General features: G+C 36.6%; 1 protein-coding gene across 1 annotated transcript in view; it reads right to left on the bottom strand.

The window, feature by feature from the left end:
* SHPRH (SNF2 histone linker PHD RING helicase) overlaps positions 1–27,327 on the bottom strand; it is a 57,833-nt gene that overhangs the window by 9,444 nt on the left and 21,062 nt on the right. The window contains exons 13-25 of the mRNA XM_075499054.1: positions 27,053–27,309; positions 24,101–24,222; positions 21,236–21,324; positions 19,373–19,465; positions 16,852–16,959; positions 15,694–15,836; positions 12,133–12,306; positions 11,739–11,801; positions 10,338–10,563; positions 7,652–7,795; positions 6,244–6,345; positions 5,342–5,413; positions 3,365–3,553 (exon numbers count right to left, since the gene is read on the bottom strand). Coding sequence (XP_075355169.1) covers positions 3,365–3,553; positions 5,342–5,413; positions 6,244–6,345; positions 7,652–7,795; positions 10,338–10,563; positions 11,739–11,801; positions 12,133–12,306; positions 15,694–15,836; positions 16,852–16,959; positions 19,373–19,465; positions 21,236–21,324; positions 24,101–24,222; positions 27,053–27,309 — 1,782 coding nt within the window. The remainder of the gene's footprint in view (positions 1–3,364; positions 3,554–5,341; positions 5,414–6,243; positions 6,346–7,651; positions 7,796–10,337; positions 10,564–11,738; positions 11,802–12,132; positions 12,307–15,693; positions 15,837–16,851; positions 16,960–19,372; positions 19,466–21,235; positions 21,325–24,100; positions 24,223–27,052; positions 27,310–27,327) is intronic.

Here is a 27,327-nt window from a genome sequence, read left to right as displayed (position 1 = left end):
CTACCCTCTAACAAACAATTTCTGTCTCAGATGACAGGCTGGCAATACCCACTGTAATACTGACTAGACACTGGAAGCTTTTACAGAACCAAAACATGCAGGGATGCCAGTAATCTCTCTCTCAGTATAAAATGCTCCCATTTACAGTAGTCCTTTTGCATCTAAGTCATTAACTTAAGATGGTTAGTGCGGGTACAATAAAGAGCAAGATATGTATGACACGGGGCGGGGGGGGGGGAGGTACTGAATACTGAAAGAGACCAGAGAGACTGATTAAGTTCAGATGAAAATATAAATGCTGAATAAATCGCACCATTTTCTTATATATACTGCAAGATATTGATCTTAACCTCCGTATTCTATAGAAACCATAGTAAATTAGTTATCCTTTAACTGTCCTTAAAGGAATATTAGGCAGAAATTTTTATTTTTAACAATGCTTCTTGTTTTGATAGTATATACAGTGAAGCTACAGTATAAATTGTTAATTTTTCATGAAATAAGAATGGGCCTTGCTCAAGATGACATGTGAATTCACACAGAATTCATAGTTTTGCTTTGCCTGAAGTTTTTGATGCAGAAATACTTCAAGAAAACACTACAACCTTTTACACAGGACAGTAGATGACATGTTCCTTCTGTGTTTTACTTATGAAATTTAGTTATTCTATTTATTTTAACATGATTTATGAAACATATTCAATATTTTCTTGTTAGAAACAGGGTGATATCTCTAAACCCCGAGGAAATAATCTGTTAAAAAACACATATTAAATGAGGTCCTAATAACTAACACTTCAAAAATATAGCCTATTTACTCCCCCTGGTGCCACATGCTGCTAACTACCTCAGATCTAATAATCTGAGCTAGGAAGCATCTACTCATAAAATGGAATTCCAGTTGTCCAGGGAGGCTGACATAACTAGTGTGACCATGCTAGCATTGACTTCAGTACAGGCCAGCAACCCTAGTATATCTGCAAGGTTCAAGGAGACTTGCACAGATACCATGGAGCTCTTTGTCAGCACATTTCATTATTACTTTTAACTATACTAACCAGATTAAAATTATGATTGGTATGTCCAGCTATATTACAATCATATTTTAATTAAAGATAGCAGTATCATCTACATCAAAATATTACCAATATTAGTCTTTTACCTTTGCATTTTAGTCTAGAATCCTCTATTTTTTTCCACAACTGCAATAACCACAGGTTTTTGGTTTAACACTATTCTGTAACAGGTTTGTGTAAAGCAAAAATGTACCTATGCACTACATATGTGTCAGTATTGCTGAAGACGCAAGGAGATGCTGCCTCTTCCTCCATCCCTTCCTTCAACCCAATGAAAACCCTCTGTTACCAAGACAAGTAGATAAAACAGTGCAATCAGGACTGACTTCCTACACATTTGTGTCTAGAGGTTTATTAACTTTTGTCATTAGGAAGGCACACAAGTTACAAATAAAGTGTCCCCGTCCCCCCGTCCCCCGTCCCCCCCCCCGACTTGAACTTTTAAGACATCTTTTGTAGTAAGGGGAAAGTCAAGCCACAGTATTTTGCTAAGTAGGAGACATACTTTATGTGGATGGTTATTTTAATAAGACTTGTAGAAAATTAATTACCTTTGAAACTCGGACTCCCTGTCAAGCTGTTTGAAATGATCTAATGGGTTGCTAAATTAAGGGAGAAGTCTAAGATAGTACAATGAAAAGACCTGGTCTCCTTAGAAAGCCAGGCTAAAAGGAATAAACACAGAAAGTCACAGTGGAAAATACAGCTACCAGTCTTCAGAGCTGTACACTGTCAGTGGAAAGCCTTGAGAAAGAAATTTCCCAGGCAGGGAGCCGTTTTAAAACCAAAAGTCACTCTTCATTCAACAGTCATCTTTTCAGTAGGTATATGTATCCGGTCAGTGAGGCTTTAACCAAATACCAACAAGTTTAAAATGCAGATAGGCAAGAAGAACTAGTAGTTCTTCCAAAGCTTTCCTTTGATTTTTCAAACAAAAAAAACCAAACAAAAAACCCCAGAAAAAATACTGTTGCAGGGTATCCAGCTGCACAGAGTCAAGACTCATCTAGAATATGGAGAAAAAGCTTACACCACACAACTAGATCAAAAGAATTGGGGATGAACTTGAAGAAAGCGGCCTCACAACCACGTTATTGATGATACACTTGTAGGGAAGAGAATGTCCCCAACATCACACCAGAGAAACCTTTCTCCAAAGAACAAATTCATGGTCAACAAGTTCCAATGAGAAGCATTGCTTTTGATAAATAATATTTTACAGGATTAAAATTTTTCTATTTTCTCTACTTTGATTTATTAGTGAATAAACTTTGGGTCAACTTACTGAATATACTCATTAGAACCTGTCCACTAACAAATTAGTGGACAAGTTAGACAGAGGAAGCATAGATATAATCTCCCTTCAGGTTTTAATGTTCATTTACCCCTATTAAAAAAGTAGTCGTTTTTTTCCTCCTAATTATGGTTTGTATAGCAGACAATATTACATAGATATGCAAAATGCAGAACAACTACTCTACTTCTCAGGTGGCTTGAGAAACATTCCAGATGACTAATTGTAAGTTCAGAATCAGGATTTACGTTCTCTGGCTAACAATGAAGACTTATAAATTTAAAATATTTACATTATGCTAACAGCCTCATAGTAGAGGCAGCTTTCTCAAACTACTCATTTCAAGCAAACACAGCAAAACTATGCCTCCAAAAAGTCTCATCTCTCCTTAGCTACAAAAAGCCAAAAACACAACAAAAAAACCCCAACCCTAATTACCTGCATACAAACAGCATTTATTTCTATCCAGTGTCAAATTCTTAAACAAAAATATAACTAAAGCTCAGCAAAAGCTGTCCCTCCCCCCCCATGCCCCAAGACAGCATTACTTTAACAGATGTGTAATTTTGTAATACATCTACAAGGCCTTTCCTCAGGCCCATTTGAAGAGTAGGTGTTAAAAAGATACCCTCTTTCACACCCTTTCCTTTCATGTTTTGTTTCCAAAACTCATAAAAGTTATGAAAAGGATAAGTTAAAAAAACCCTAAACTAAACAAATAAACAAAAAACCCTTTTACTTGACAAGGAAAACATGAATCCTTCCTTGGGGAAGGATGTAAAAACATTGATTACACAATAAGGCAGGCCTGAATACATCATGTCCAATTCAAAAGAAAAAGAACTAACCCTGTTATAAACAAAACTAATTATAAAAGTGAACCTACTTATAAAACTATATGGTAGATTTGTCTGCCTAAATGTAGTATGCAACAAAACACAACAAATACACACCGATGAAAATTTGGGCCACAAAGCTCACATAAAGAATGTACCTTTACAGGAATATCATCCTCCTGATTTGCAGTTTCTGCAGTGAAGACATACGATATTTCTTTATGAGATGTTGTCTGCCTGCAAATGGCACATTTAATTGAGCTCCGGCGGGTGCCAACGCTGTACTGTTCTATGATGATAGCTATACACTCATTACAAAAACAATGTCCACATGTCAGCACTGCCCACTATGCAGGGAATTGAAAAAAAAAAAACCACAACACAGTATCAGTTTCAGATCAATGCAAAAGAAAAACAGTGTACTAATACATGATAAATTACATTTTCATAGAAACATTACTTTATTTTCAAGAAACTCATCAGATTAAAATTGAAGAATTTTAGAATTTTTAGCACTCCAGCTGCTAAAAAGCGTGGATTTCAAAGTTTTCGAGCTCAGAAAGATTCATGACCCACAGAAGTTCTCTGCATTTATTGTTCATTTTTTGCATTTTCCCAGTTTTAAACTTGAAAAAAAGATATTACAGTCTTTCATTTCTATGAATGATGATTCTTAATGTATAAGTTAAGCACAGAGATTAAGTATTTACAACATTTTTTTAAAAATTACACAAATGTTTGTATTGGCCTTCTGTAAAAGTCTTTATCTATACATTCATACTAGATCAATCTTTTTTAATAAAGTCCTAAAAAAGTGCTTTAATTTTTACATATTGTTAAGTCCTATACAACATCTTTGGATTTAAGAAGAAAGAAGATTTTGAACAGAAAGGCTTAATCTTTTTTTGACAGAATGCATTAGAAACAAAAGATTGCATTGCAGAAGTTGCCCTTCCTTTGAGGGTCTAGAACATCTACATGCCAGCTGTGACCTTCCTTAACAGAGAAGTAATTTGTAAACCAATGTTTTTGCACCTAGAAATAGGGTCTTACTCCGTACTAGTCCGTTCCATAGGCCATTCTAAGAGGAAAAAAATAAAACCGTTTTCATGGCCAAGTAGCAGAGGGAATCGACTAAATGTCTGATTATCAAGCAGAAGATCTTTTAGGCTTTGTAAGGTTCTTTCAATCACGCAGAAACAGGATGCAAAGCATTTTAAAAGTTCCTTGCAACATGAGGCTACTATCATCTCAAGTGGCAGTCTCAGCCAAAGTTAAAGAAAAGACTATTTTTCCTTTCAGTGAGCTCCTCCAGCTCAGAGATGAAGCATAATGGCAGTTAACAGGGCAAAAACCTGTAAAAACCTGTATCACCCTTTACGAAGAGCGCAGAGGGGATTTTGGAAATATGGCAGGACACCGGTTCATGCTTACACATGTCTATAAAGCTAACAGAAGCTAAAATACCTTAAAATAGCTACCCTAAAAAAAGAGCCAATTTAGTTTGACTGTACAAGAGTCCTTGCATGTTTTTACCTAATGAATGGTAGGTAATGTATAAACTATGGCTTTGTACTTTATGATATAGATCAGTTTTTACTAAATCTCATTTAAATTTCAACTCCTGCAGTTCAGGAGGTAAGTGGTGGGAAAAGAAATCCAGATTGGTTTTATTCAATTGTTTTTTTACTACTGTTTAGGTAGCTAATATCCATTTCTTTAAAGTCTAGAAGAAAAAAAATACTATCGGTAAGAGCAGTTACAGTAAAATAGTATACTACAGAAGCTTATCTATTTCTTTATTCTATTAGCTTATAAATGGCAAATAAATTTTTCTGACAAAAGTATGAAAGCAAAACTTCAGAGTTATAAAACAATCAGCAACAAACATTTTTGGAACACTTCTGTCAAAACACTTAAGCATTGATGTCAACAGCTAAAGGTAGCAGAGGTGCTTGCAACTGAGCAATATGTTCTTTCGGGGACAGGCGCTGGTACTTCACAGGAAAGGGATTATTTCCCCTGTTTCAATTCAATGTTCATTTAAAATCAGATGTTGAAAATTTGACACACAAGTGACTCAGGTCTAGGTAAAGACGTTCTAAAAACAAAAATCTGCTGACTCAATATCTTACCTGTTTTCCCAGTTGACGTGCACATATCGGACATGGTTCTGGGTTAACTCCCCCAGTAGTTTTGTCCTGAGACTATAAAGGGGGGGGGGGGGGGGGGGAAGGAGTTATGGAGAGTTATTTCCATATTTAAAACAAGCTTCTAGAAAAAATGAATAATGAAGTCCTTAAAAAAAAAAGCGTGTGAGCAAATTAAAAAACATCATTCATGAATAAATTATCTTAAGGTGTTAAAAAAATGTAATTTATGGTAAGTAAAAGGAGCACTGTTCATACGGCAGTCCTTCAGATAGCATTTGCATCTCTACTACTGCTTTGAAAAATCCTGGTAAAATATAAGCTTCAAACAAGAAACTCCTCATACTTTCTATCAGCTTTACATTGATGTAAAAGCATTTAAATATACTTAATCACACTTAACTATGCTTACTTAAGCACAACTGTACTTACTTGAACACTATGATTAAAATAAGGTAACATACATGGGGTTTGTCTGTTTCTTTTTTTTCCCCACTTATCTCACCTACAGACCTCCTTGTCTTTCTGTTTAAGAAGGTAAGCTCTTTGTAAAACAACAAGGGTATGTGGCGAGGTACATAATTTTACAAGGTTTCTACTAAACATGGCCCAGTTAGTTTTAATGACAGTCTTAACCATCTAAAACTAGTTCATAGTTTTATAACTGTGTAATTAAGCAAATAGCCAAAATATATAATGTCATAAATAACTTTATGACTATGCAATAACACAAAGAACAACACACTGTATTCCAACATGTAATGAATCTTTACAGAAAAGACATTTTCTTTAAAATGTAAGATTTAAATAAAAATAATGGTAGGTTTCTTCTACTAGGTAAATAGAGTACATCACTTTGGTAAAGACCAAGGAACCGTAAACCTTACTTTCTCCAGATTAGTGAGATACAGAAGTTGTCCTAATTTCTTTTGAAGCTGTGATTTGGCAACTGCCTTGTCATTCAAAAGTTTCACTCGATTTTGCTCTACCTATGGAAACAGTATGACATACATATTAAAAAAAGAAAAAATAGTTAAGTTTTACAATAAGGCTTAAATTCATTTTTTGGCAAAATTCAACTGATAATTTAACTGGGGACAGATAGAAGAACAGTTCATTCTGTAAATTTAAGATGCGCTTCTCCCCAGGCAAAGTTTATTATCTATTCCTTTCCTGTACCCAGTATGAACACAGTACTATGAATGGGCTGAGACACAGGAGGTATACAAACTTGCTCTTTATTGTTTTACTTGCATTATTGGTTCTTTCCGGAGACAAAAACAATTTAAAGTACCTTAATTTTTTAAAAGTTTCTTTCAAATTTCAATCAATTTATCATCTATCTTCTTACAGCCAAATAGATCCTAGACTCTACTGCTGGTTCCAAAAACAATGTGTAAGAAACAATTAATTACTTTCTTTATACTTCTTAGAAGCTTTCACTTTTCATTTAACCTATACAAAGATACAAACATCAAGTTGACTCCTTTTTAGATTAATTACAGTTGGTAGCGGTGTAGTTATTAATACTGGAGAAGAGGCAAGCACCCAAAGGATGAAGGCCAAAGTAATGAGTGTGTCTTTTACTGTTGCAAATACATAACATAATCTTAGACTTTGTTAAACATTTGTTAAGCAAAGTGCTCCATTTTAAAAATTGCTTTAATACACAGATGAAATATCTATTTCCCTACAGAAAGAAAAGAAGCACTTTTATCTAACACTGAATCGCACTGAAAAAAGGCACAAAACGTTTCTATTGAAAACACTTCTATTGGTAAAAAAAAAAAAGTTAAGATGTTAAATCAACCCAGCATTTTCTCTATGTTCATGAACAGAAGGTGTCTCAGAGATGGCTCATAAATTCCAAGATACTGAAAAAAGAATTGTCTTTTAGGTTTTCACTGCTTTTTTTTTTAGGTCCTTGTGAAAAGTAGCAATATGGGTGAGAAATCAGGTCAACTTAATTTTCCACCAGCTTGGAAAACTGGGCAATTGTAGAGAAAGGTCCCAGAGCCGTTCACCTGCTGCTGGAAGGACAGCAGTCTTTTGGAAACACGCCACTCTTACAGTCAGAAGGCTGACAAAAATATATCAACATAAGAGTTACAAGCTCAAAAAAGCCCATACACTGAATGTAGAAATATATAGGAACTCTTTACTCCACCAAGACGTTCTGAAAGGGAAACAGAGGCATATTATAGACCTTAAACATAGATCTAGATACAGATTTTATTTTTGTAGGAGGTAGGTTCTTTCAGAAAAAAACCATTTCCTTCCTGCCAAATACTTTACCTCATGCGGTTCTATGATGTGGAGAACTGGTGGATTTGGTTTTGGCTCATCAGGATGACGCACTCTCAGCCGTTCTGTAGCCATTGCCAGCTCATCAATAGCAGACACGTGATCCCTCAGTACCATCCAATATTCATGAAGTAACTGTAAGAAAAGCCTAAACAAATTAGTAGCAGAACTGAGTTGAGTTCCCTTCTTATGACTCTGCCATACAATGTATAAGGTGAAAATCTTTTTGGAGTAAGGGATAATATCTCTTTACAGTAATTCAGCCACAACAACAAAAAATTACAAAGGAAAACAAACAGTATAGAGATCATCTTGCCTGCTTTCTTTTCCAGCCTCTGTATAAGAACAACTATAAATAGCTGTCTCTCATTTCTTCCCCAACTATTACTATTACAGCAACTAATGCAACTAAAAGTTCAGAAACAAAATGCCTTGCAAGACTAAGCAAACGCTGGATAAAATAAGGAAAAAATTATTAAGCAATTTTAAACAGCTAGCTAGTACAGTACTAAGACTGCTTCTTAAAGATGAAGTATGTTTTAAAGAAATGTTAACAGTTTGAGTAGTCTTGATAAAAGCACAGACCAGCACAAGATGAAGATAACATCAGATTCAATTCTCCCAAGAAAAATTAAATTCTGGCTTTCTACAAGAGAAATGGCTACTATTGGAAGTATACTATACATATAAACTGACATTTTTAAATTACTGATAATACTGTAAAATACTTCTTCCCAAGCTTTCCACTATTTACGTATTTTATAAAAAATCTTCAGTGATCTTACTGAAATTCTAAGACCTTTTGCAAATGCCAAAAATTACTATTTGTGGATTTCTGATTTTTCAATTGTAAAGATATTTCTAAACACTCAGTTGCTGGGGGGTATGATGGTTGGTTGTTTGGGGTTTTTCTTTTAGCTCAAGAAAGACTTGTTTTGAGCTATGCCTAGATTACAAACATAAAATTACTGTGTATTAAACCTGGCAGATAGGGTAAAGACAGAGAATAAGCTGAAAGGAGCTTACTCCCCCACAACTAAAGAAACTAAACTAAAATTAGGGGGCTAAAATTACTTTTTCTCTAAAAAAAAAGGCAAGTTTGTTTTAGATTTAAGGGTTATTTTACAGAGTATCATCCCTGTAGCTCAATGTAGATTAGAGTAGTATGGACAACTGAATCAGTATTTCCAAGTCATGACAGATGGAATCATAGCGGCACTATTTTCATTCTCACTGGCATATTAGTCCCACCTTTTGTTTCCTAAAGTAAAAGGACATGAAGAGACTGTGTTCCCTTCTTGCAGCATAAAATCCCCAACACATAGCAACGCCTTGGTAACTGGTTACCTTATGTCCTCCTCCTTTTGTGAACTGCTACAAGCCAAAGACATAAAATAATGAAGCATGAGAACAGCTAGGGTCATTATTCTCCAATCAGCATTTTGGTACCATAAGCAAGTGACCTGACTTTGTGAGAGCAGCACAACTTTATTAGGTGTTTAATAATTTTAACTATCAGATACCTAAATGCTGATTGAGATGTCATTTTGTTTAAAAAGGTTTTGCACTGTTACACTGTAACCCAGTAATTCTTTTTAAGGCAGCTCCAGATTAAGTCTCACTCCTAAGTAGTGCCACCAATTTGAGGAAAGTAGGTGATCAGTAACCAAGTCTGTTGAAAAACAAAGACAGCCTGAATTCTGTAAATTAATCTAAGATAACTCTAGAGAGTGATTTACTTTATGTATCTTTTCTTCTATGGACTAAAGCTAATAAATGTTTAAATTCTTGGATAGCATACTTCTGCAAGAAGTATCTTTGCTTTTTCAAAACCTCCTAGGAAAAAGCAAGTTAAGTGACAGTTTTCTAGAATGATGAAACAGAAGGCCTGGGAGAAAGATTACAGGGGCAAAAACCTTTCAAGGAACAGGAATTTCCTCTCATGTCAGACCACAAAAAAGAGCGTATGAAAGAGTCAATATGCCTGACACTAGTGTACCAAGTGTGTTCTACTGAAGCTGAAGTCTGTGTTAATTAAAAATGAGGAGAAGCATTCAAGAGAAAACACTTTTGATTACATCTAAGCTGTAAGACAGGATGAGACCCTTGTGTGCAACAGCTCTTCCCCTTTCTCCATCACTGGTATGCATTCACTGCAAGGAAACACAGATGCACAAGGATGCATGAAGAAAGCCATAGTATACACCTGTAGTTCTCTCTGATCCAAACAACAGGGGACTAATTATTTCAGGTTACATTGTGTAGTAAACAAGATCCAGGAAATAAAGCAATAGTGAAAGGACATCTGTAGTTAGCCCAAGACTGAAGGTAAACTGAATTACAGAATGGACCAACATTTGATTTGCTGAGTCTTGCTACAGTCTGATTTAACTAAACAGATGAACACATTTAATTATATCTGTATACTGTCTTAATAGGTATAAATACATTGCTTACTAATTTGCTTAGTATCCCGTATAGCTTTTAGAAACTCTTAAATCATATATAAACCATTTTAAATCAAATCCTGTATAAATAAGCACTGTGAAAAAGCTTTGTGTAGGCAAACCCCTAATTTCAGGAATACAACTTAGATTTGTTCATATTCACCTTAAATTTATTTATATTACATTAAATGGACTACACAACTGTTTTGTCACCATCTCATTTACTGTACCTTATATTCCTTTTTCCACGCTTCAAAGAGTTCCAGAAATATGCTGCCTTCTTCGGTTAGCTTAACATCCATTCGGTGAGCTTTGGCAAAGGAGAGAACAGCTTTCAAGGCACGTTCAGTTTCACTGGTCGCCCAGAGTCCTCTACTTGTGGTGGGCAAACGGTCATCAACAAGCCCTTCTTCATCTTCTATCATCTCTTCAAATATTGCCATTTGGCCTTTAACACTTAAAAAACAAATCCAACACAATACTTATCACCAATTTTGTACTTCCACATCCATTTCTACTTATTTGCCATATATTTCTGCCTTCTAATATTTGATTAAAAGATAAAGCAAACTAAACAAATATAAACAGCTGTTTTATTATTGATACCCCAAAAGCTTGCTTTGAAAACAGTGACCTCAGTACCAGCAATGAAATCACTGTACAGGCCATTTTGTCAGCTCAAAATCATCAATAGCTTTTATAAAGGCTTATGCATCTTAATTATCTTTCAGTAGTTATTAATGATTAATGTCACATTCATTTAAAAAATTTGCAATTCTGACTTCTTAAATCAGCAAGAGCTGCAGTTAAACTCTGATGCAAAATTTGCTGTGTATTGCACTATTTAAGAACACTACAGCTTCCCAGTTGACTTCCAGCTTTCTCCTCCTTGACAAACAATGCTAATTCAGAAACACACTAAAATTTCCTAATGATTCCAGCAATCATTAGGTAACAGAGCTCCCACTGGTAAAGACTTTTCAAAATGTTTCTCAGTGACCTCAGGATTTTTGAATCCAATTTTGACATTGTGAGGGATATGACAGATAAAAGTCAAAGAGAAAGCATGCAGAGGGCTGTAATCAATGCCTCTCAGTACTGTCCACTACACATACTTCTCTCACACCACATGCTGGTGCAATCCTTCTTTCAGCTCACAGCTGCATTCATGTCTGAATCCCCTCTCTCATTGTGGCTTTAGTCAAATTTTGTTATTTTATGAATTATACAGAATTAAGGAAAAAAAATATCTGTGAATGAGTATGGTATTATACCATTTGAAACTGGACTGCAAATAAATATCTGCACGAACAGGAATATGTGTTTAATTAGCACACTTGTATTTATACACATACTTTCTGAACACTTCAACACTTCATTTCAAATGTATGGTCATATTATAGCAACTTGAGAAAAAGTGGCATGTATTCATTCCTTGTACACAACTTTTTCAAATGAAGTTTACATAGAAAATTAAACTTGACTAATAAAAGTGCTATCAAGGCCACTAGCAAGAAGTTGCTGTAATTTGTTCATAAAGTTATTTCAGAAAACTTAAAGTAGAAAATATAAAACAATCCAACTTTCACTTTTTTTCTTACAGTGAGAAGTTTATAAAGCTATGAACTTACGTATGAGAAAAGAGCTTCGACTCGTATTCTGTGAACAACTCATCAGCCTTACAAAAGACACAGCTGCAATACAGAAGATTGAAAAAGGAAGCACTCAGAATTTAATCAGAAACCAAAGTAATTCCTGTAATTCCCTATTCCAACATATAAAACCACACAAAGTCCTTAAAAAAGAACAAATTAAGTCTTATGTACACTCGATGTAACAACTGACAAGAAAAGATTTTATAAGAATAAAACCAAAGTAAGGTCATGATTCTAACAAATGGATCTGTAGTATCCGTGTGTATACAAACCCTGAGTACAGAATAAATATTTTAATCTCTTCTTATTTCAAATGAAGGAAAATTTAATAATACACTTCTAAAGTATATTTTCTATTTTCAAGACATACTTGTTAAGTGGAAGTCTAACAGGTCGCAAATGGCAGATAGTGGCAGCCTCAATAACCTGCTTAGAGGGAGGGCCTTCTAAGTTTTTCACTGCTTCTCTCACAATCTTCTGGAACTTCTTCACTTCCTCCAGCTGGGTTGTGAGCAGGTATTGAAGGCCTCTGCAGTCACGGAATCTGATTTAAAGAAACAGATAAGTAATCGCACACTGAGGCACCAAATCCAAACTTAATTCAGTATTTTGAAGTAGAAGAGAAATAGCTAAATAGCAATACAGGACGACACATGAAGTTCATATCATAAGCAAATGCATATTACTACTACATGTAATGCTAACTGTTAGAAATCATTCCATTGTATCCCCTGAGATGATGCCCGGTATTTGTAGAATAGAAAGACTCTTTCCAAGACTTGAGAGATGTGACCAAATATTAGTAGTCAACACCAACCTGCAACATTCTGCTCCACAACACAAATCTACTAAACAACTGCACATGCTATATTCTTATTTCCATCTGTAGGCCAACAAACTGCTTTTCAATGCACCTTTCAATTCACAGCAGACACATGCACCCATCAGAAACATATACTGCATTTTGCCAGTTAGCTTTCAAAATTAAAATCATTGAGTGGACATGTCAGTGAACTATCTTCCTAAAACCTAGCTGTCTCTCATGATTGGAGTGTGAACATGAACACCAGTTAAGCACTTCCGATATTGTGTTTCTCCTGTGAGCAGAGGTCTCTTGCTGAGAGGGCACCAGTCATACCAGGTCTGGCATTCATATACAAGATAGTGTATTACAAGACTGTGGTTCTACCCGATATGGAAAGTTTAATCCAAAACATCCCTTTTGTAAAGTGTGGAGAGAAAAGCACAGGTTTAACAACACTACTAGAGTTTGGCATTTAAAATTACCTACTTAAGCAATATGTATTTTAAAATAAAAGACAAGTTTGCTTAAGCAGGTTCTCTGAAAATACATGTAAATTGCAATAAAAAGTCTGTTGTTAATACTATCAGTTGCCAAATATTCCAGGTTTATGAAAATCTCTCACACTATACCCTGGATTAACCATCTCTAATACTCAACTGGAGATTAGCACTTGTTGCTTCCACCTCTGACCAGTAATACTTCATAAGACACTGTTTTTTAAGTTTTTATTGCATATGCTAATACATTTAAAAGGAAATAAGTTTTATCCCTATTTTATAAAAGAAACAATTAAGTCACAGATAGCTCATCCAAAGTTATACAACCTGTAAGCAGCAACAATTTAAAAAGATACTTCCTGAACAGCTAATTTCAAGGGGGGGGGGGGGGAATCGTTTTCCAGTATGACACAGGCAAGCATATAGACAGATGCATAGGCATATGAATTCAGCATGAACACACAAACAATCCTTTCCTCAAATTTATTTTGACCAGAATGAGATGCCATCATTCTCAAATAACACATAACCATGAAACATTCACATCACAGACTCACAGACTGGTTGAAGTTGGAAGGGACCTCTGGAGGTTGCCTTGTCCAACCCCTCTCCTCAAGCAGGGTCACCTAGAACTGGTTGCCCAGGACCATGCCCAGACGGCTTTTGAGTATCTCCAGGGGATGGAGACTCCACAACCTCTCTGGGCAGCCTGTGCCAGTGCTCAGTCACCCTCACGGTAAAAAAGTGTTTCCTGATGTTCAGAGGGAACCTTCTGTGTTTCAGTTTGCACCCACTGCCTCTTGTGCTGTCACTGAGCATCACTAAAAAGAGCCTGGCTCCATCTTTTTTGCACCCTCCCTTTAGGTATTTATATATATAGAGAAGATCCCCCCGAGCTGCTCAACAGTCCCAGCTCTCTCATCTTCTCCTTATATGAGAGATGCTCCAGTCCTTTCATCACCTTCCTGGCCTTTTGCTGGACTCTCTCCACTGAGCCCCGAATTGGACACAGAGTACTCCAAGTGTGGCCTCACCAGTGCTGAGTAGACAGAAAGGATCACCTCCCACAGCCTGCTGGCAATACTTTGTCTAATGGAGTCCAGGATACCATTAGCTGCCTTTGCTGCAAAGGCACATTGCTGGCTCATGGTCGACTTGGTGTCCACCAGAACCCCCAAGGCCCTTTTCTGCAAAGCTACTTTCCAGCTGGGTGGCCCCCATATCCATTTTGAAGAGAGAGAATTTACTTCTTCCGTCTCAGCATAATTCTGAGTTTTGAAGAAAGAAGAGGTAAAGTTTTGTATCTTTATTTAGATTATTCAATAGAATTATGTTCTATTGAAATATACTTCAATAGAAGTACTGAAAAGTAAAAGATATGCTTACTTCCAGCAAGGACAAGGAATTGCCACCTTCTGGGATCATGATAACAGAGTAGTCATACTGGAGGGTATGTCTTTAAACATTTAATTAAAATCTGTGCATACTTTAAGTACTTAAATTTGTATACACATACACATTTTATATACACTTATATACACCTATTTTTAGATATATGGTTTTATATACATATATATAATAAAATATGTATTTAACTAAAATATGATTCAGAAAGACTGTACTTAAGAGCATAAGGATTGTTCATGTATCTGAGAAAACTGCCTGAAGTTAAACTGTGAGAGTGCTCTTTCCTGTGCCTCCCTTTTCTGTGATGAACTTATGGAGCTGGAGGACAGAACAAGAGGAGGCTGGGAGAAAAGGGTTTATTCAGCCTTAAAATGAGATTGGTCAGGGGAGACTGTACTGCTTTCTACGTCTATCTAACTGGAAGGTACAGTGAAGACTGATCCAAACGTTCTCAAAGGTGCATGGTGAAAGGACAAGAAACAATGGATATAAGATGCAACACAGGAAATAATAAGTAGATAGAAGGATTTTTAATTCCCCTCCCCCCTCCCCCCCCCGTGGGTCAAAAAGAACAGGTTTCACATAGAGGCTATGAAATCTCCCTCCCTGGAGATATCCTAAACTCAACAGGACAAATCCCTGTGCAACCTGATTGGGCTGAATCTCTGAGCATGGGCCTGGATCTATAAGCCAGGGGTTGGTCTAGGTGACCTCTAGATGTCCCTTCCAATCCATTACTCTGTAATTGCACACAACAACAGTGGTACTGTTGTCTCTAACATGAAACCAAACCAAAATTCTCTGCTCAGAAAAACAGTTATGCTATTTTATGCTGTTACACAAGGATTTTCTGATATTGTCTGTCTACTTTCCACTTAAGCAAGTCAGTTTCTTTTAGAGGTTACTCAATTTTAATGCAATAAACTTTGAATCTTTCTTGCTCAGCAGTTGCATGAGTATAGAAGACTGTAAAACCACAGTAGATAATACAAAGGAACATTTAAAAGAATGCTTGTCTAGGAGAAAACTGTAATTCTCCTGCTTTTCTTGCTAAGTCTGCTATCTAGTTACGCTTTTTGGGGGACTTTTTGAAACTTAATTGCAGCCCAGATGCTCTGAAGCAAAAATGCCTGCTATTTAATTGCAACTGTTAGCACAAACGGATAAGAGGACTTGAGCAGACTTAACTGTGTTCATTAGCCTATTTTAGCTATTCTCTTACTTCTCTGCCATGGAGAGTTTATTAATTTGCTGTTTGTAGTTGCTGGTTATTTCATTTTGCACACGTTGAACAAGCTCCTCATCGATAGCATACTGTATTGCTGTCTGGATGACATCCAACCACCAAGGAGAACCTGAATGTATCTGTATGCAAAAGAACAGATTAATCCATGCACATTCAACAAACAACCAATTTACTCATTGCAGCAGAGGCTTATACTGCTCTCTAGGCCACACTCAAACATAGACTGCTAAATTCCATGGAAAGTGGAAGATGAGAGTATGCTTAAAAAATATCCCCTTTCCTGTTTAAGTGAATACGATTAAGAAATTTTCTACATTCCCATCTACTTCCACACCTTCAAATTGCTTCAGTAGAGTTAGATTCACCGAGGCCATCTACACAGAATAGCCATACAGAGATATTGTAATCTCAAAGTTTCTTCTCTCTCTCTCTCTCTCTCTCAAAGAGATTAAAATTTAATCAGAGAAAGCAAGCTCTCTGTGAAATTAATGAAGAACAACACTGAAGTGACCTTATAATTTTAGATGGTGAAAGGAGATGCAGAAGTTTACTTCCTCATGTGCCATTTGCCCCCATTTCTTTATTATTTCTTTACTATCATGCAAGTGACAAGCAGGATTTCGACTCAGGTGTTCATCAATTCATTAAGGGCTTGCACCTTCCCATGAAACCTGAATTGTCATATGACTAAACACAATTAAGCCTTAAGCAGAATGACCAAATGCATGTCAAAGAACAGTTCCTTTGAAAGTAACTGAAATACCACCTGACACACCACAGAAATGTTCCAAAGCCAAAACCTCTAACGTATTTACCTAAATTACAAGTGAAACAGTTAATATAAAAATCAAGCATGCTGTTAAATTTTACTGGAATCATCCCACCATGTACTTTTGGTTTTAGTCATCTGTTCATCAAGCAGTGTGTGCCTCTTTTTGGAAGGAATACAGGATATGTTTTGGGGCTCTGCATGTGTGTGTGCATGGCGCACACTGCCGAAGTCCCATTCCAAACAGGCCTTCAAAGAACTGTTAGAGATAATAAACAGCTGGAGTTCTGGATAAATACATGAAATAATATTTAAAAAAAAAAAAATCTTAAAATTCAGAGACTAAATATGTAAGAGGTACCTGCCTTTCTCTGGAGCTCCCGAATGGTCTGAAGAACTGGCTGTAAGGCCTGATGGGCTTCTGCAACTTCTGCATTGGATTTACTCATATAATGCTGTCGAAGTTGTTCTGCCTGTATGGAAATGAGAGCCTAAGTTATGCACAACTCATATTTATAAGGAATAACTGAAAATGCAAAAACTCCCCAGCTACCATAGTGGTTTAAAATGGTTAGCTACCTATGTGCTACCCACTTTCATTCGTAAGCAATATTTAGCATTAATTTTTTCCTCTAGAATCTAGCATTTATTAGTAAGCCCAAAAAACATTTGAGAAGACAAACTACTACAAAGATGCTAACTATGCAATTTTGCTTTTGGACAAGCCCAAACAACACAATAGGAATACACTGCATTACAAGAAGAAACTGGAATTTAATTCATAATTCTTACTTCCTCTGTACATTAAAATATATTGTGTTGAATAAGTAAACAATAAAAAGATCCTAGAACAATCTGAGAACAGGATAATTTAACTTACTTACATATAAAACTTAACCATAAAATAACAAGAAAGGTTTAGATTTCATTATTTTTAGGTGCATCAGATATAACTTTTCAATAAAAATTACTTGTGACAGTGAAAACCCCTCTTGGCATGCAGGTGTCTCCACAACATGCTCAGAACCAGTTTACTTGATATTTTAAAAACTGTTGAACAAATAACTTGTATTTCTTACAAGTAACATGTACACACACACATATCTCACCATTACATTCTGATTTCACTAGATATCTTTATTTTGTGCATTTTAGGGTGTGTTTAAGTCTTTCTTCTTTTTGTTTGCTACTATCAAGATAATTATATTATTTTTACAGATGGAACTCAGTTTACCAGGAGTGGACAGGACTCTCAGGTATTTGGATGAGCTACTGGCAAAAGACAGCTATCAAAACCAATCTCTGCTTCACATTTATAAGCAAAACACAAACTTTCCAATCCTCCTCTTTACGATAATGTCAGGAGAAGGTGATATAAAAAAATCACTAGCATTACAGGTCAATAAAAAAAATGGGCAGTATTTCTATAAAGGCTGGTAGAAACTCCTTTAAATATTCAAGAGAACAAGTCTCATTGAAAGAGAAAAAAATGCTACCTATGCATAGTATTTGCATAAAAATGATAAAATATCTAAGATATCCAAATAATAAGACAGATACTGATCAACACCACATAACTGGAGAGGCTGAAAGAACTGCGCTTGTCCAGCTTGAGAAGAAAGGCTTAGAGGGTACAAAATAGCAGCCTTCCAGCAGCCAGAAGGAAGTCACAGAGAAGGGGGAGCCAGGCACTTTACTGAAGTACATGGCAAGTGAACAAGGGACAATGGCTATAAATTGGAATGGGAGATTCTATGTGAATTTTTTTCTTCCCTCACTATAATGATTATGTATTGGTTGCTCAGGTAAGTTGTGAAATCTCTTTCCTTGGAGGTTTGAACGGCCCAATTGGATAAAGCCCTGAGCTACCCGGTCAGAAATCAGTGTTGACCCTGCTCTGAGGGGGAGGTTCAGCTAGAGACCTCCCAAGGTCATTTCTAACCCAAATGATGCCACAATAATGATGTTCTTTTGCAAATGTGGTCCGTATGTCCACTACAAGTAACCAGTGGGGAACAGTGATTCCAGCTATCTTACCAGGTATTTCCCCAGTTAAGATTAAGGATATAGTTAAACATGCTTATGCACACAGGAAGTAACATGCAGTGACTTGCTTATTGGACCAAAGATGGTCAACATTTCTAGATGTTTAAGCAGTACAAGAGTGACAGGGATGAACCAGTTGCTGTAGGGCATGTGAGTACAATACGAATAATACAGGGAGAGCCTGGACAGACGCCACTGGCAAACTTTAGGCTATGAAGAACACCGGAAATCAGGACCTTCTCCAGAGGGTTTCAAAGAAGATATTGTCAGTACCACACACAGGACCAAAAAGAGAGGTAGAAAACCAGCTTCAAGGCATGATTGAGAAGATGCACTAGACAGTAGTAGCTTATATTTACTAGGAGATGGGGAAGCATTTTGGAATGGAGGGCACCTATGCAAGAACTTCACCTAGAGAAGACACTGACTATCTGCAGTTAAAATGAGAAAAGCTAAAGAAAATGTGAGGAAATAAAGGACTCAAAAGAATTCAGGATGATGCATTCTGTATCAGTAAAATCTATATAAGTTATTTCCACAAGAACATTGTGGGGGTGGGGAAATCACATTTTAGAGATAAAAATTACAAAAACTTCCATAAAACACACTCACAATGTAACAGAGATCACCAAGCATTCAGAACAGCAGCATTTTACTGGACATTTCTGCTCTCATCTTACACACTAAACAACTCGTGATTTTACTAACCTGAAAGGAAATGTACGTAGTTAATTGGAAAGCTATTTAATGTTTATTTCTTTAGTTAGAGAAAATATTGAAGGATAAAAAATAAAAAGGTGCTCTTCAAAGTGTATCTATATAAAAATGAACAATGTTTACCTCTTCTGCAAGTCGGCTATCACGCAAAGTCGGGGGAATTCCTGGGTGCTTTGCCAACAGCAATTCCATCAAATTGTGTGTAGAATGAAGTCTCTAAATATACACAAAGTCAACAGCAATCATGAAAAAAGTATGTTGCAACATCTGTTACAGGAAAAGCTTAAACAGCAATGAAAGCTTACAGCAAGAAATTAATATTCATTTAAAATTAGTTTTATTTTTTTCTCTGTTAATCTGGAAGCATCTTATAAAGAAAATAAACATTCTTTTCCTCATTTTACTGAGGTAGGAAATGAAACATTAAAAAGACCTTCTTCAACACCTCAAAAGCAAATCAGCAGGAAAAGTTGATACCAAGTTATTAGCTTCTGTCCTGTACTCACCCTCTGAATTAAAACAGCCCTTGACTATCACGGGAAAACAAGTTAGTTATCTCTGAGCACATTCTTTTGTAAATACCTTCCAGAATATTATAAAGGAGACAATTCACTGAGCCTATCTAAAGCAAAATAAAGTATAAGGAAAAAAACAGCTCCCAAGAGCTTCAATCATTTTTCATATTTATCACTTTTCTGAAATAAAAGATGACTGAATAAAACATGACCTTTTTGTTTATGTTTAGGGAAAATAAACTTGACTGTTAATATAAGGCAACTCTATTCCTCTTCCCTAGGTTCACCCTACGTATCCCAAACCAGACCCCTAATATTATGCTGTCTGCATATCCCCCACAAACGCATACTAATAACTTTCACTATCATGAACTTGTGCCCTTCTCACCTCCTGGATCCACTTCACCTTTGCCCTATTACTATCTCAGCCACTGAAGAGCACTGGCCAGCAGTGGTTTGCCATTATCTTAAAAAGCTAAGCCTACACAACTGGGAAGTACTCAAAAGAAGTTGAGTTTTACTACACAAAGGCACTATTAGGCAATGTAGATTTTCAGAAAAAAAAAAAAAAGCAGCTTTATTGGATTGCATAGTCCAGTAAAACAGCTTAATTAACAATCTTGTTATGAGTAGCTTAACAAGTTTATGCTGATACGGCTAGGCTAAGTGAAAAATGCCTCTGGGAAGTCACAAAGGAGAAGGAAGGATCAAAGAAGCACAACAGAGCCATCAGATGACCACACGCAAGATAATCAAAGAATAACTTACTTAGTGAAGCAAGCAAAGCAAAGAAGTAGACAACTGATCACTTCTTATTTACCTGTCATTAACATTTTAAGTATCTTGTTATGCTTTAGAGAATTTTGATCAATTTATAACTGATATTTCCTGAAGAAATATAAAGATGTTACTTACAGAACCATTGCTTTTTTTATCAGGAAAATATGTTCATATTTTTAATACAGTATTCAAAATGTATTAATATATTTCCTGAAGAGAAAATTCACTTTGATTTTTTTTCATGTTTTGATGCCCTTTCAGAGAACACCTTCTGCAGTGCAAAAGTTTTATTATTCTTTATCATTTGGCATGTTAGTATCATCCTCAATGCCAATCCAGCATCCTGTATTCACAGGATGTAATACAGTACCATTAATGTGAGCAGTCACAATCACATACACAAGGAATTCAGCATGTTAAGTTTATTGCAGAACAGCAGGTGGAGATCATACACTGCTTCTGGGATATCATGAAGACTCACAAGCAGAAGTTTTTAGAAATACAGTAGCTTTTTAAAAAAGGAAACATGAAGGTCACTGGACAGATTCCTATTTAAAGATTGTCATAATGACAGCAGGCTGAAAGAGTCGTTCAGCACACCACTGGGAAGAAGAAAAGACTGACTTATTAAATTAAATCTAAAGTATTCCAGTTCTTAACTACGTCTCTTTACATTTGAATGCTCACTCACTTGCAAGGAATCTGTTTTGAGCTTTTCTTTGTGCTCTTCAGATGATCTTAACACTTCTCTGTACAGCTCTGCAGCCAATGCATATTCTCCTGAATTAAAAGAGAGTAACAAAAACATGCGCATATTGTGTTGGTTTTTAAATATACAAACAGCCGTGACTGGCCATCACTTGTTACATACTAAGATTTTTCAGAGAGGCTGTATAATACCTGCTTGTCTTCAAGCAAATCTTCCCTATTCACCCCCCCCCCCCCCCCCCAAAAAAACCCCACCCAAACAAACAAAAACAAAGTGGTAAAAGACAGAGTATTGTATTTTACAAAGACTAAAGCAGTTTCCAAATTAAATATCTTTTGTGACTGCAAGATCTGTAGACTTCTTAATCTTAAAATATTTATTCACAGTTGCATAAGTCCAAAAAATCTTACATGTTGCACTAAAAAAACATCATCTACAACTCACTGCAGTGATGCATTACTAAATTCGCACTGCAAATACGTTATTCACTCTTCTAGTGAAAACAATGAAGGTTGTGTCATATTTCAGAAATGCAGAAATGATTAAATACATGCAGGGAGCATAACTACTGATGTAAGCTGCTAACATCACAATCACTTCTCAGAAAATAGATCATATAAATTAAAAAAGAAATACAAAATTGAAGTTGCATATGGAAAAGCAGCAAAAAAAATATTTTATTTTCTTTTCTCAACTGACAGAAATTTACTTAGGCAGTAATAGTCTTAGAAGACTCTTAAAACTTGGAAAAGTACAGGGACATGAAATGTATAAAGATAGATAACAGAGTAAAACAAAAATCATCTTCCTACATGGAAGTGTAACAACCCAATTTCAAGAAGATTTATTGCTTCTTACATTGAAACAGTTGACAATTGTAAGGGTATACTCCTGCAATATACTATTGCCAGTACTAGTAACAAGCCAAAAGCTACGTGCTGAATTTGCAAGGCCTCAAGCTTGAGGCTTGTCAGGCCTCCTCTGAATTTTTCTTGACCTGCCTGCACCTTTTACTTGGCTTAGCTGTGACAGCAATTTCTCTAATTCATGAGGTGTCTATGGCTAATTTTTTTTTTTTTTTAACTTTTGTTTATCTTTGTGTGGTACAATCACAGCTTTATATTGATAGCAGTAACAAGCAGTTATTCTATGTAGAATGAGATATTTACAACTAACACAATGATGTAGTGTAGAGAAATACAGGCCTAGTAACAATAGCAGAGGCCTTGAAAAGTAAAGATATAGGATGCAGTGTAGAGGAGTACAGCCATGGGATGCTAAGAGATGGTGCACAGGCTTGGCAGTGATAAGGAAGCCATGGCTATAAACAACTCACCCACAGTCAAAGAAATGCAGACCTAGAGCTGGACAAAACTGGTTTTAGGGGCAACAAAGAGAACAAAGAAATAGTATGTAACATTCATAAAAGGCATCATGTACACTAAATTTGGTGTTAACATGGAGCTGCAGACCAATGAAGAGAAAGGTGTAGAAGTGTGCTAGCAAACATAAAAATGACCCTAACTGGATCCCTGCATGAGAAAGAAGTAACCATCAACACAAACATCTTATTCCTCCTGACAAAGAACAAGAGGTGGTGACAACTAGTCATAACACTGCCACCGCCAGTAGGAAACCACTGACCTCAGGACCCAGAAGGGCAGTAGAAAGGTGAGCAGAAAAGCAGGACAAGCAGTAGAAACAACTAAGTGTGACTATTATTGTTTTTTTGCCTGTAACAATTAGATCTGGACTTGTAACAATTAGACCTATAAGATTTTAATTATACTAACAATAAATTCATGGCTTTACTTATATATAAGGTGCACTTCATCCTTGCTGATAAAGAAGACTGAGTGTAACGGTAATGCTGGGGGGGGGGGGGGGGGGGGGGGAGTTATAGACCAGAACTCCAGAACTCTGCCTCAGTCCTGCTTTTGTTTCTCACCAGATGCAATTTTCATTAATCCACTTTTCAAAGAGGGCCAAACTTATTTTTTGCTACTAGTGTATTTTAGAAGTATTTAATCTGTACAGAAATCTTTTTAAGCACTTAATTCTATCTGAAAAATTTGTTATCCATCCTGCAATCATAACAAAGTATTTCAAACCTACTAACTACAGACTAGAGAACCTGAATGTAGTCTTTTCTGTAAGGCAAGTAACAGAACAGGCAGTTTGCTTGTTCTCCTCTTTGAAGGAAGACTTTAACATGAGCTGGAAAAATTCAAGCAGCTTATCAACTTTAGAAGACTTGTTACTTGGCAAAGAGGCATTTCTTTCACATTCATGACTAAGTTATTTTAATTTATTATTATTTTGTTTAGTGGGACATTCAAGATTAACATAATAATTTTTGTTTCCCATTCAAAGCTTTTCTTCCTCCTAATTAAGGCAAAATCTACATTGACAGAGCTGTATAGCAAGCAGCAGCAAACAGATTCCACAGTCAGCATAGCAGTTTGCATGGCAGGGGGCACAAAGGAGGCCCAGAAAGCAGTACTAATAAAACAAAAGCAGGTTAAGTACAATTACTCAAGTATGACTTCTTTTATCCTCCCAGTACACACAGATGGTAGAATCAAGCAAGAATATAAAACAAAAAAGCCAGAAATACTCTGAGACATCTCAAAAGATGCACCAAACTACACCTATTCCTTTCTCCCTCATCTAGAATGAATGTTGGTTTTTGTTACAAACACTGTTACAAGCCTCTCTAATTTCCCAGGATTTCACTATGGCTTTTTCCCTGAATTCAAAAAAGCCACTGTTTTAACATGGTATCATCTAAATCATAATTAGCCTACTAAAAGGAGTAAAGAATATGCTACAGCCATCCAGTCTTACCTTTAATGATATGGATACCAGCTAAGCCATTAAGAGCACACACCAACTGTCGGTGAGCTTCCTCACACTCTGTTCGACACTTCTTCTGCAGAGATGTTAGCAGTTCCTCCATGGTCATGGTGCTGAAATGGAGGCCAAATAGCTCAAATTTGAAACAAACCCATAATACTAGAGAAATAAAACTGTCAAGCTGTGCAGCATGAAAGATTGTTACATGCATCCAACATACTGTGCAAATGTTTATTTGAGATTTATTTACTTATTAAAAAACCCCTAGCTGTCAGCTTTTCTTCCACCTAGAACTTTACCCTAACTTGAGTATGTCAAGAAGTTGACATCTCCTAAAAATAGAAAGAAATAAGAAACAGGAGGAAAATTAGAACTAGGTAAAATAATCCTTCACAGGGTAAAATATTTTACTTCTTCTGTTACAGTGGTGAACTGGCAACAAGGAAAAATAGACCTCACTTTGCTAAAAGCTGTTCAAATGAAAACAGCTATGAGAGACTACATTTCTCCCCTCCACTACCAATCGAAACATGCAAAACAGATAAGGTGTCCAGGTAAAGAGGAAAATGTGCAGAATGAGAATACTGAAGATTAGCAACTATCATTTTAAACTTCTTTTCCTACATTTGTTTGTAGTATTTGTAATTCTTGAGAGGAATTTAGTCAGAAGATAATTAGCTTAACATAAAAATACAGGACACTGAGAGGTAAGAGGCAGAAGCAAGAACAGAGATGAGAAAGAAGACAGAAAGAAGCATGAAGGGTAGCTTGGAGTAAGGCCAAGGGACAAAGAATCCAGGCAGGAAGAAGCCTGATGCGAAGAGACAGGAGAATAAACTGCAACAACAGTCTACAACAGCTGAGCTGAGGCTGCTTCTATGACCAATTGCTGCTGTGAGACCAGACACTACTCTCCTCCCTGAAACTCTGCTCCTCAGCCTCCTCCACCTTCAGGAGAAGTATTTACTATTTGGTGTTTACTGCTGTGGAGTAGACTAAGAGGTGGCATAACTCCTGTGCAGTCTGGGCCCAAGGTATGCTGGAAGGGTATCCTTGACTAGGCCTTTATTTTACCATCCTTGCAACACTGTTCCATTTGCAGAAACTGTTTCTTGAGTTTACACTACAGTGTTACGCTAGAGCAGGCTTTAAATCAATATAATCACCATTGTAATTAGCGGAATTCTGCAGGGGTATTGGCAAATACACATAGCACCTGCTGCTCATACTCTGATACTTCTACCTCTACTACTTACCTTTCATTTTCAAAACCATCAGCAGTTTCAAGAAAAATTATAAAAGGTAAAAGATGTACCTATAAAGTATGCAATTTGATATATAGCCTGAGACTACCAATTAAGACAAAAAGAAGGGGTTTTTTTACTCAGTGTAACTAGGGGAGCCTAGAAAACTCCCTTTTGAGGGCTATATTTTTGCTGAGTAGATGTTCTCATTTACTGTCTTCACTACACAGGTGGGGAAAAAAAGGTCATCTAGCATAGAATATGCTCCAAACTCAGCTTTCTTGTTTCTGGCTAGTTTCTCTTAACCACATGCTCCAGCATCAACTTTCTTGTTTCAGTAAGTTTCTCTTCTTCATGAAAGTTCCTAGCACTGAATTTCTTCATTATTCTCATACATATAACCAAAGCCAGGAGCCAAATCTGCTCTCTATTCTGGGAATGTCCACTGCTGCAGTCAAGCTTTGTTCACAAAAAAGATCCATAAAGAGTGCTGGGAAACAAATTTTCTTTGTACATATGATTTTAAGAAAGATTTAATTTTCATTGCTAGCTTTTCCACCACAGTTACTATGCAGCTGTCACTCTGCAAGCATTCCACCAAAATCACCACAGTGCTAAGCTATCCCCAGCATACTCAGCTCAGTTTACACATTTCATTTGTAATCCACTGGCTCATTTTAATGCAAAAAATCTTGTATGGGCTGGTGGGAATATTGATTTCTCCCATATCTGAGTCCTTGTCTCCACACTAGCAGACTGTTAGACAGAAAGTGCTACAGCACAGTGCCTACTATTGGTCCCTGCTGAAGTAGGTGCAAAGTCAGTTACAGCTGCTTAGGCACTGTAGGTGCCCTGTATGAGAAAGGGGAAGCAGTAGGACACAAAACTTCATAAAAGGATAGAAAGAGACTGCATAGAATGGATAGACAAGAGCAGGAAACAGTAGAAGTAACACTGGCAGTGTTAAAAGTTTTAAGTTCTTCTCTACCTGTAGCTTAAAAAAGAAACAACATAGTGCTCTGAGAACCTGGAGTGGAAACAGCCTGTTCTTTTGCAACCCCCCCTCTAATTGACTGAAAAAGTAGCAGATACATTTCGCAAAGAGTGCTAGCAACATGCTTTTGGTCTAACAAAGGCTGAGAACAAACTGGTATTTGCAGGGCACTTGTGAGGAAGAGGATCTTGACAGCATGCAAAAAGGGGGGGAGGAAGCATTTGAACAGCTTTCAAGTTTGGATCTACATTTACAGATTCTGCAACCTCACATTAACAACATTTTCTTTGAATTAAAGAACTATTCCATTCTGTCTATTAATTTTGTTCACTGTCCTCATGTACGAACGTGAGTTTTGTAAGAGAGAAAGAAAATCAGCGGGCTTATTTAAAACTGAAAAAGAACCTGGTTTGTTTCACACTCGATCTGTCCCTAGTATCCATCAGCATCATAAGGTTAAAATGTTACTGCACAAACAACTGCCTCTCAGTACTATGCTCTTTAACACAAGAACTACACTGACTGCCTTACTGCATTCTATTCAGCTTCTGAGGTCAGATAGCTTGGCGTGCCATAGTTGCACATTTAACTAAAGAAGCTTAAAGATAGGCTTGTTTGAGAACTGTACAAGATCTTGCATCATTAGGGACAATCAGAGTTTTGCTTTGGATAAAGCAAGCCATTTAAGAAATGACAGAAATTCACCTTTTCTGTAATGGCAAGAACTCTCCCCGAACAGCTTGTGGATGACAGCAGGCCTGCCTCAGCCGCAGCAAAGGGTACAGAATAGAAGTCACAGTCCTTCTATCTAGGCTACTAAGCTTAAGAGTCCAGTCTGAAATCTTCCTGAGTTTTGCCAATGCATCCTGGCAGCACACCTCGTGCTGGCGGTGATAGAAGTGTCTCTCCACAGGAGAAAAGTGAAGCCAGTGTACATTTTCTGTCTGAGGGGGGATTTGAATCTGCAATTAAAAAAAATA

Source organism: Mycteria americana, chromosome 3 (assembly GCF_035582795.1).
Source record: "Mycteria americana isolate JAX WOST 10 ecotype Jacksonville Zoo and Gardens chromosome 3, USCA_MyAme_1.0, whole genome shotgun sequence".
Lineage (NCBI taxonomy): Eukaryota > Metazoa > Chordata > Aves > Ciconiiformes > Ciconiidae > Mycteria > Mycteria americana.
This window is presented reverse-complemented; position numbering and strand designations above follow the sequence as displayed.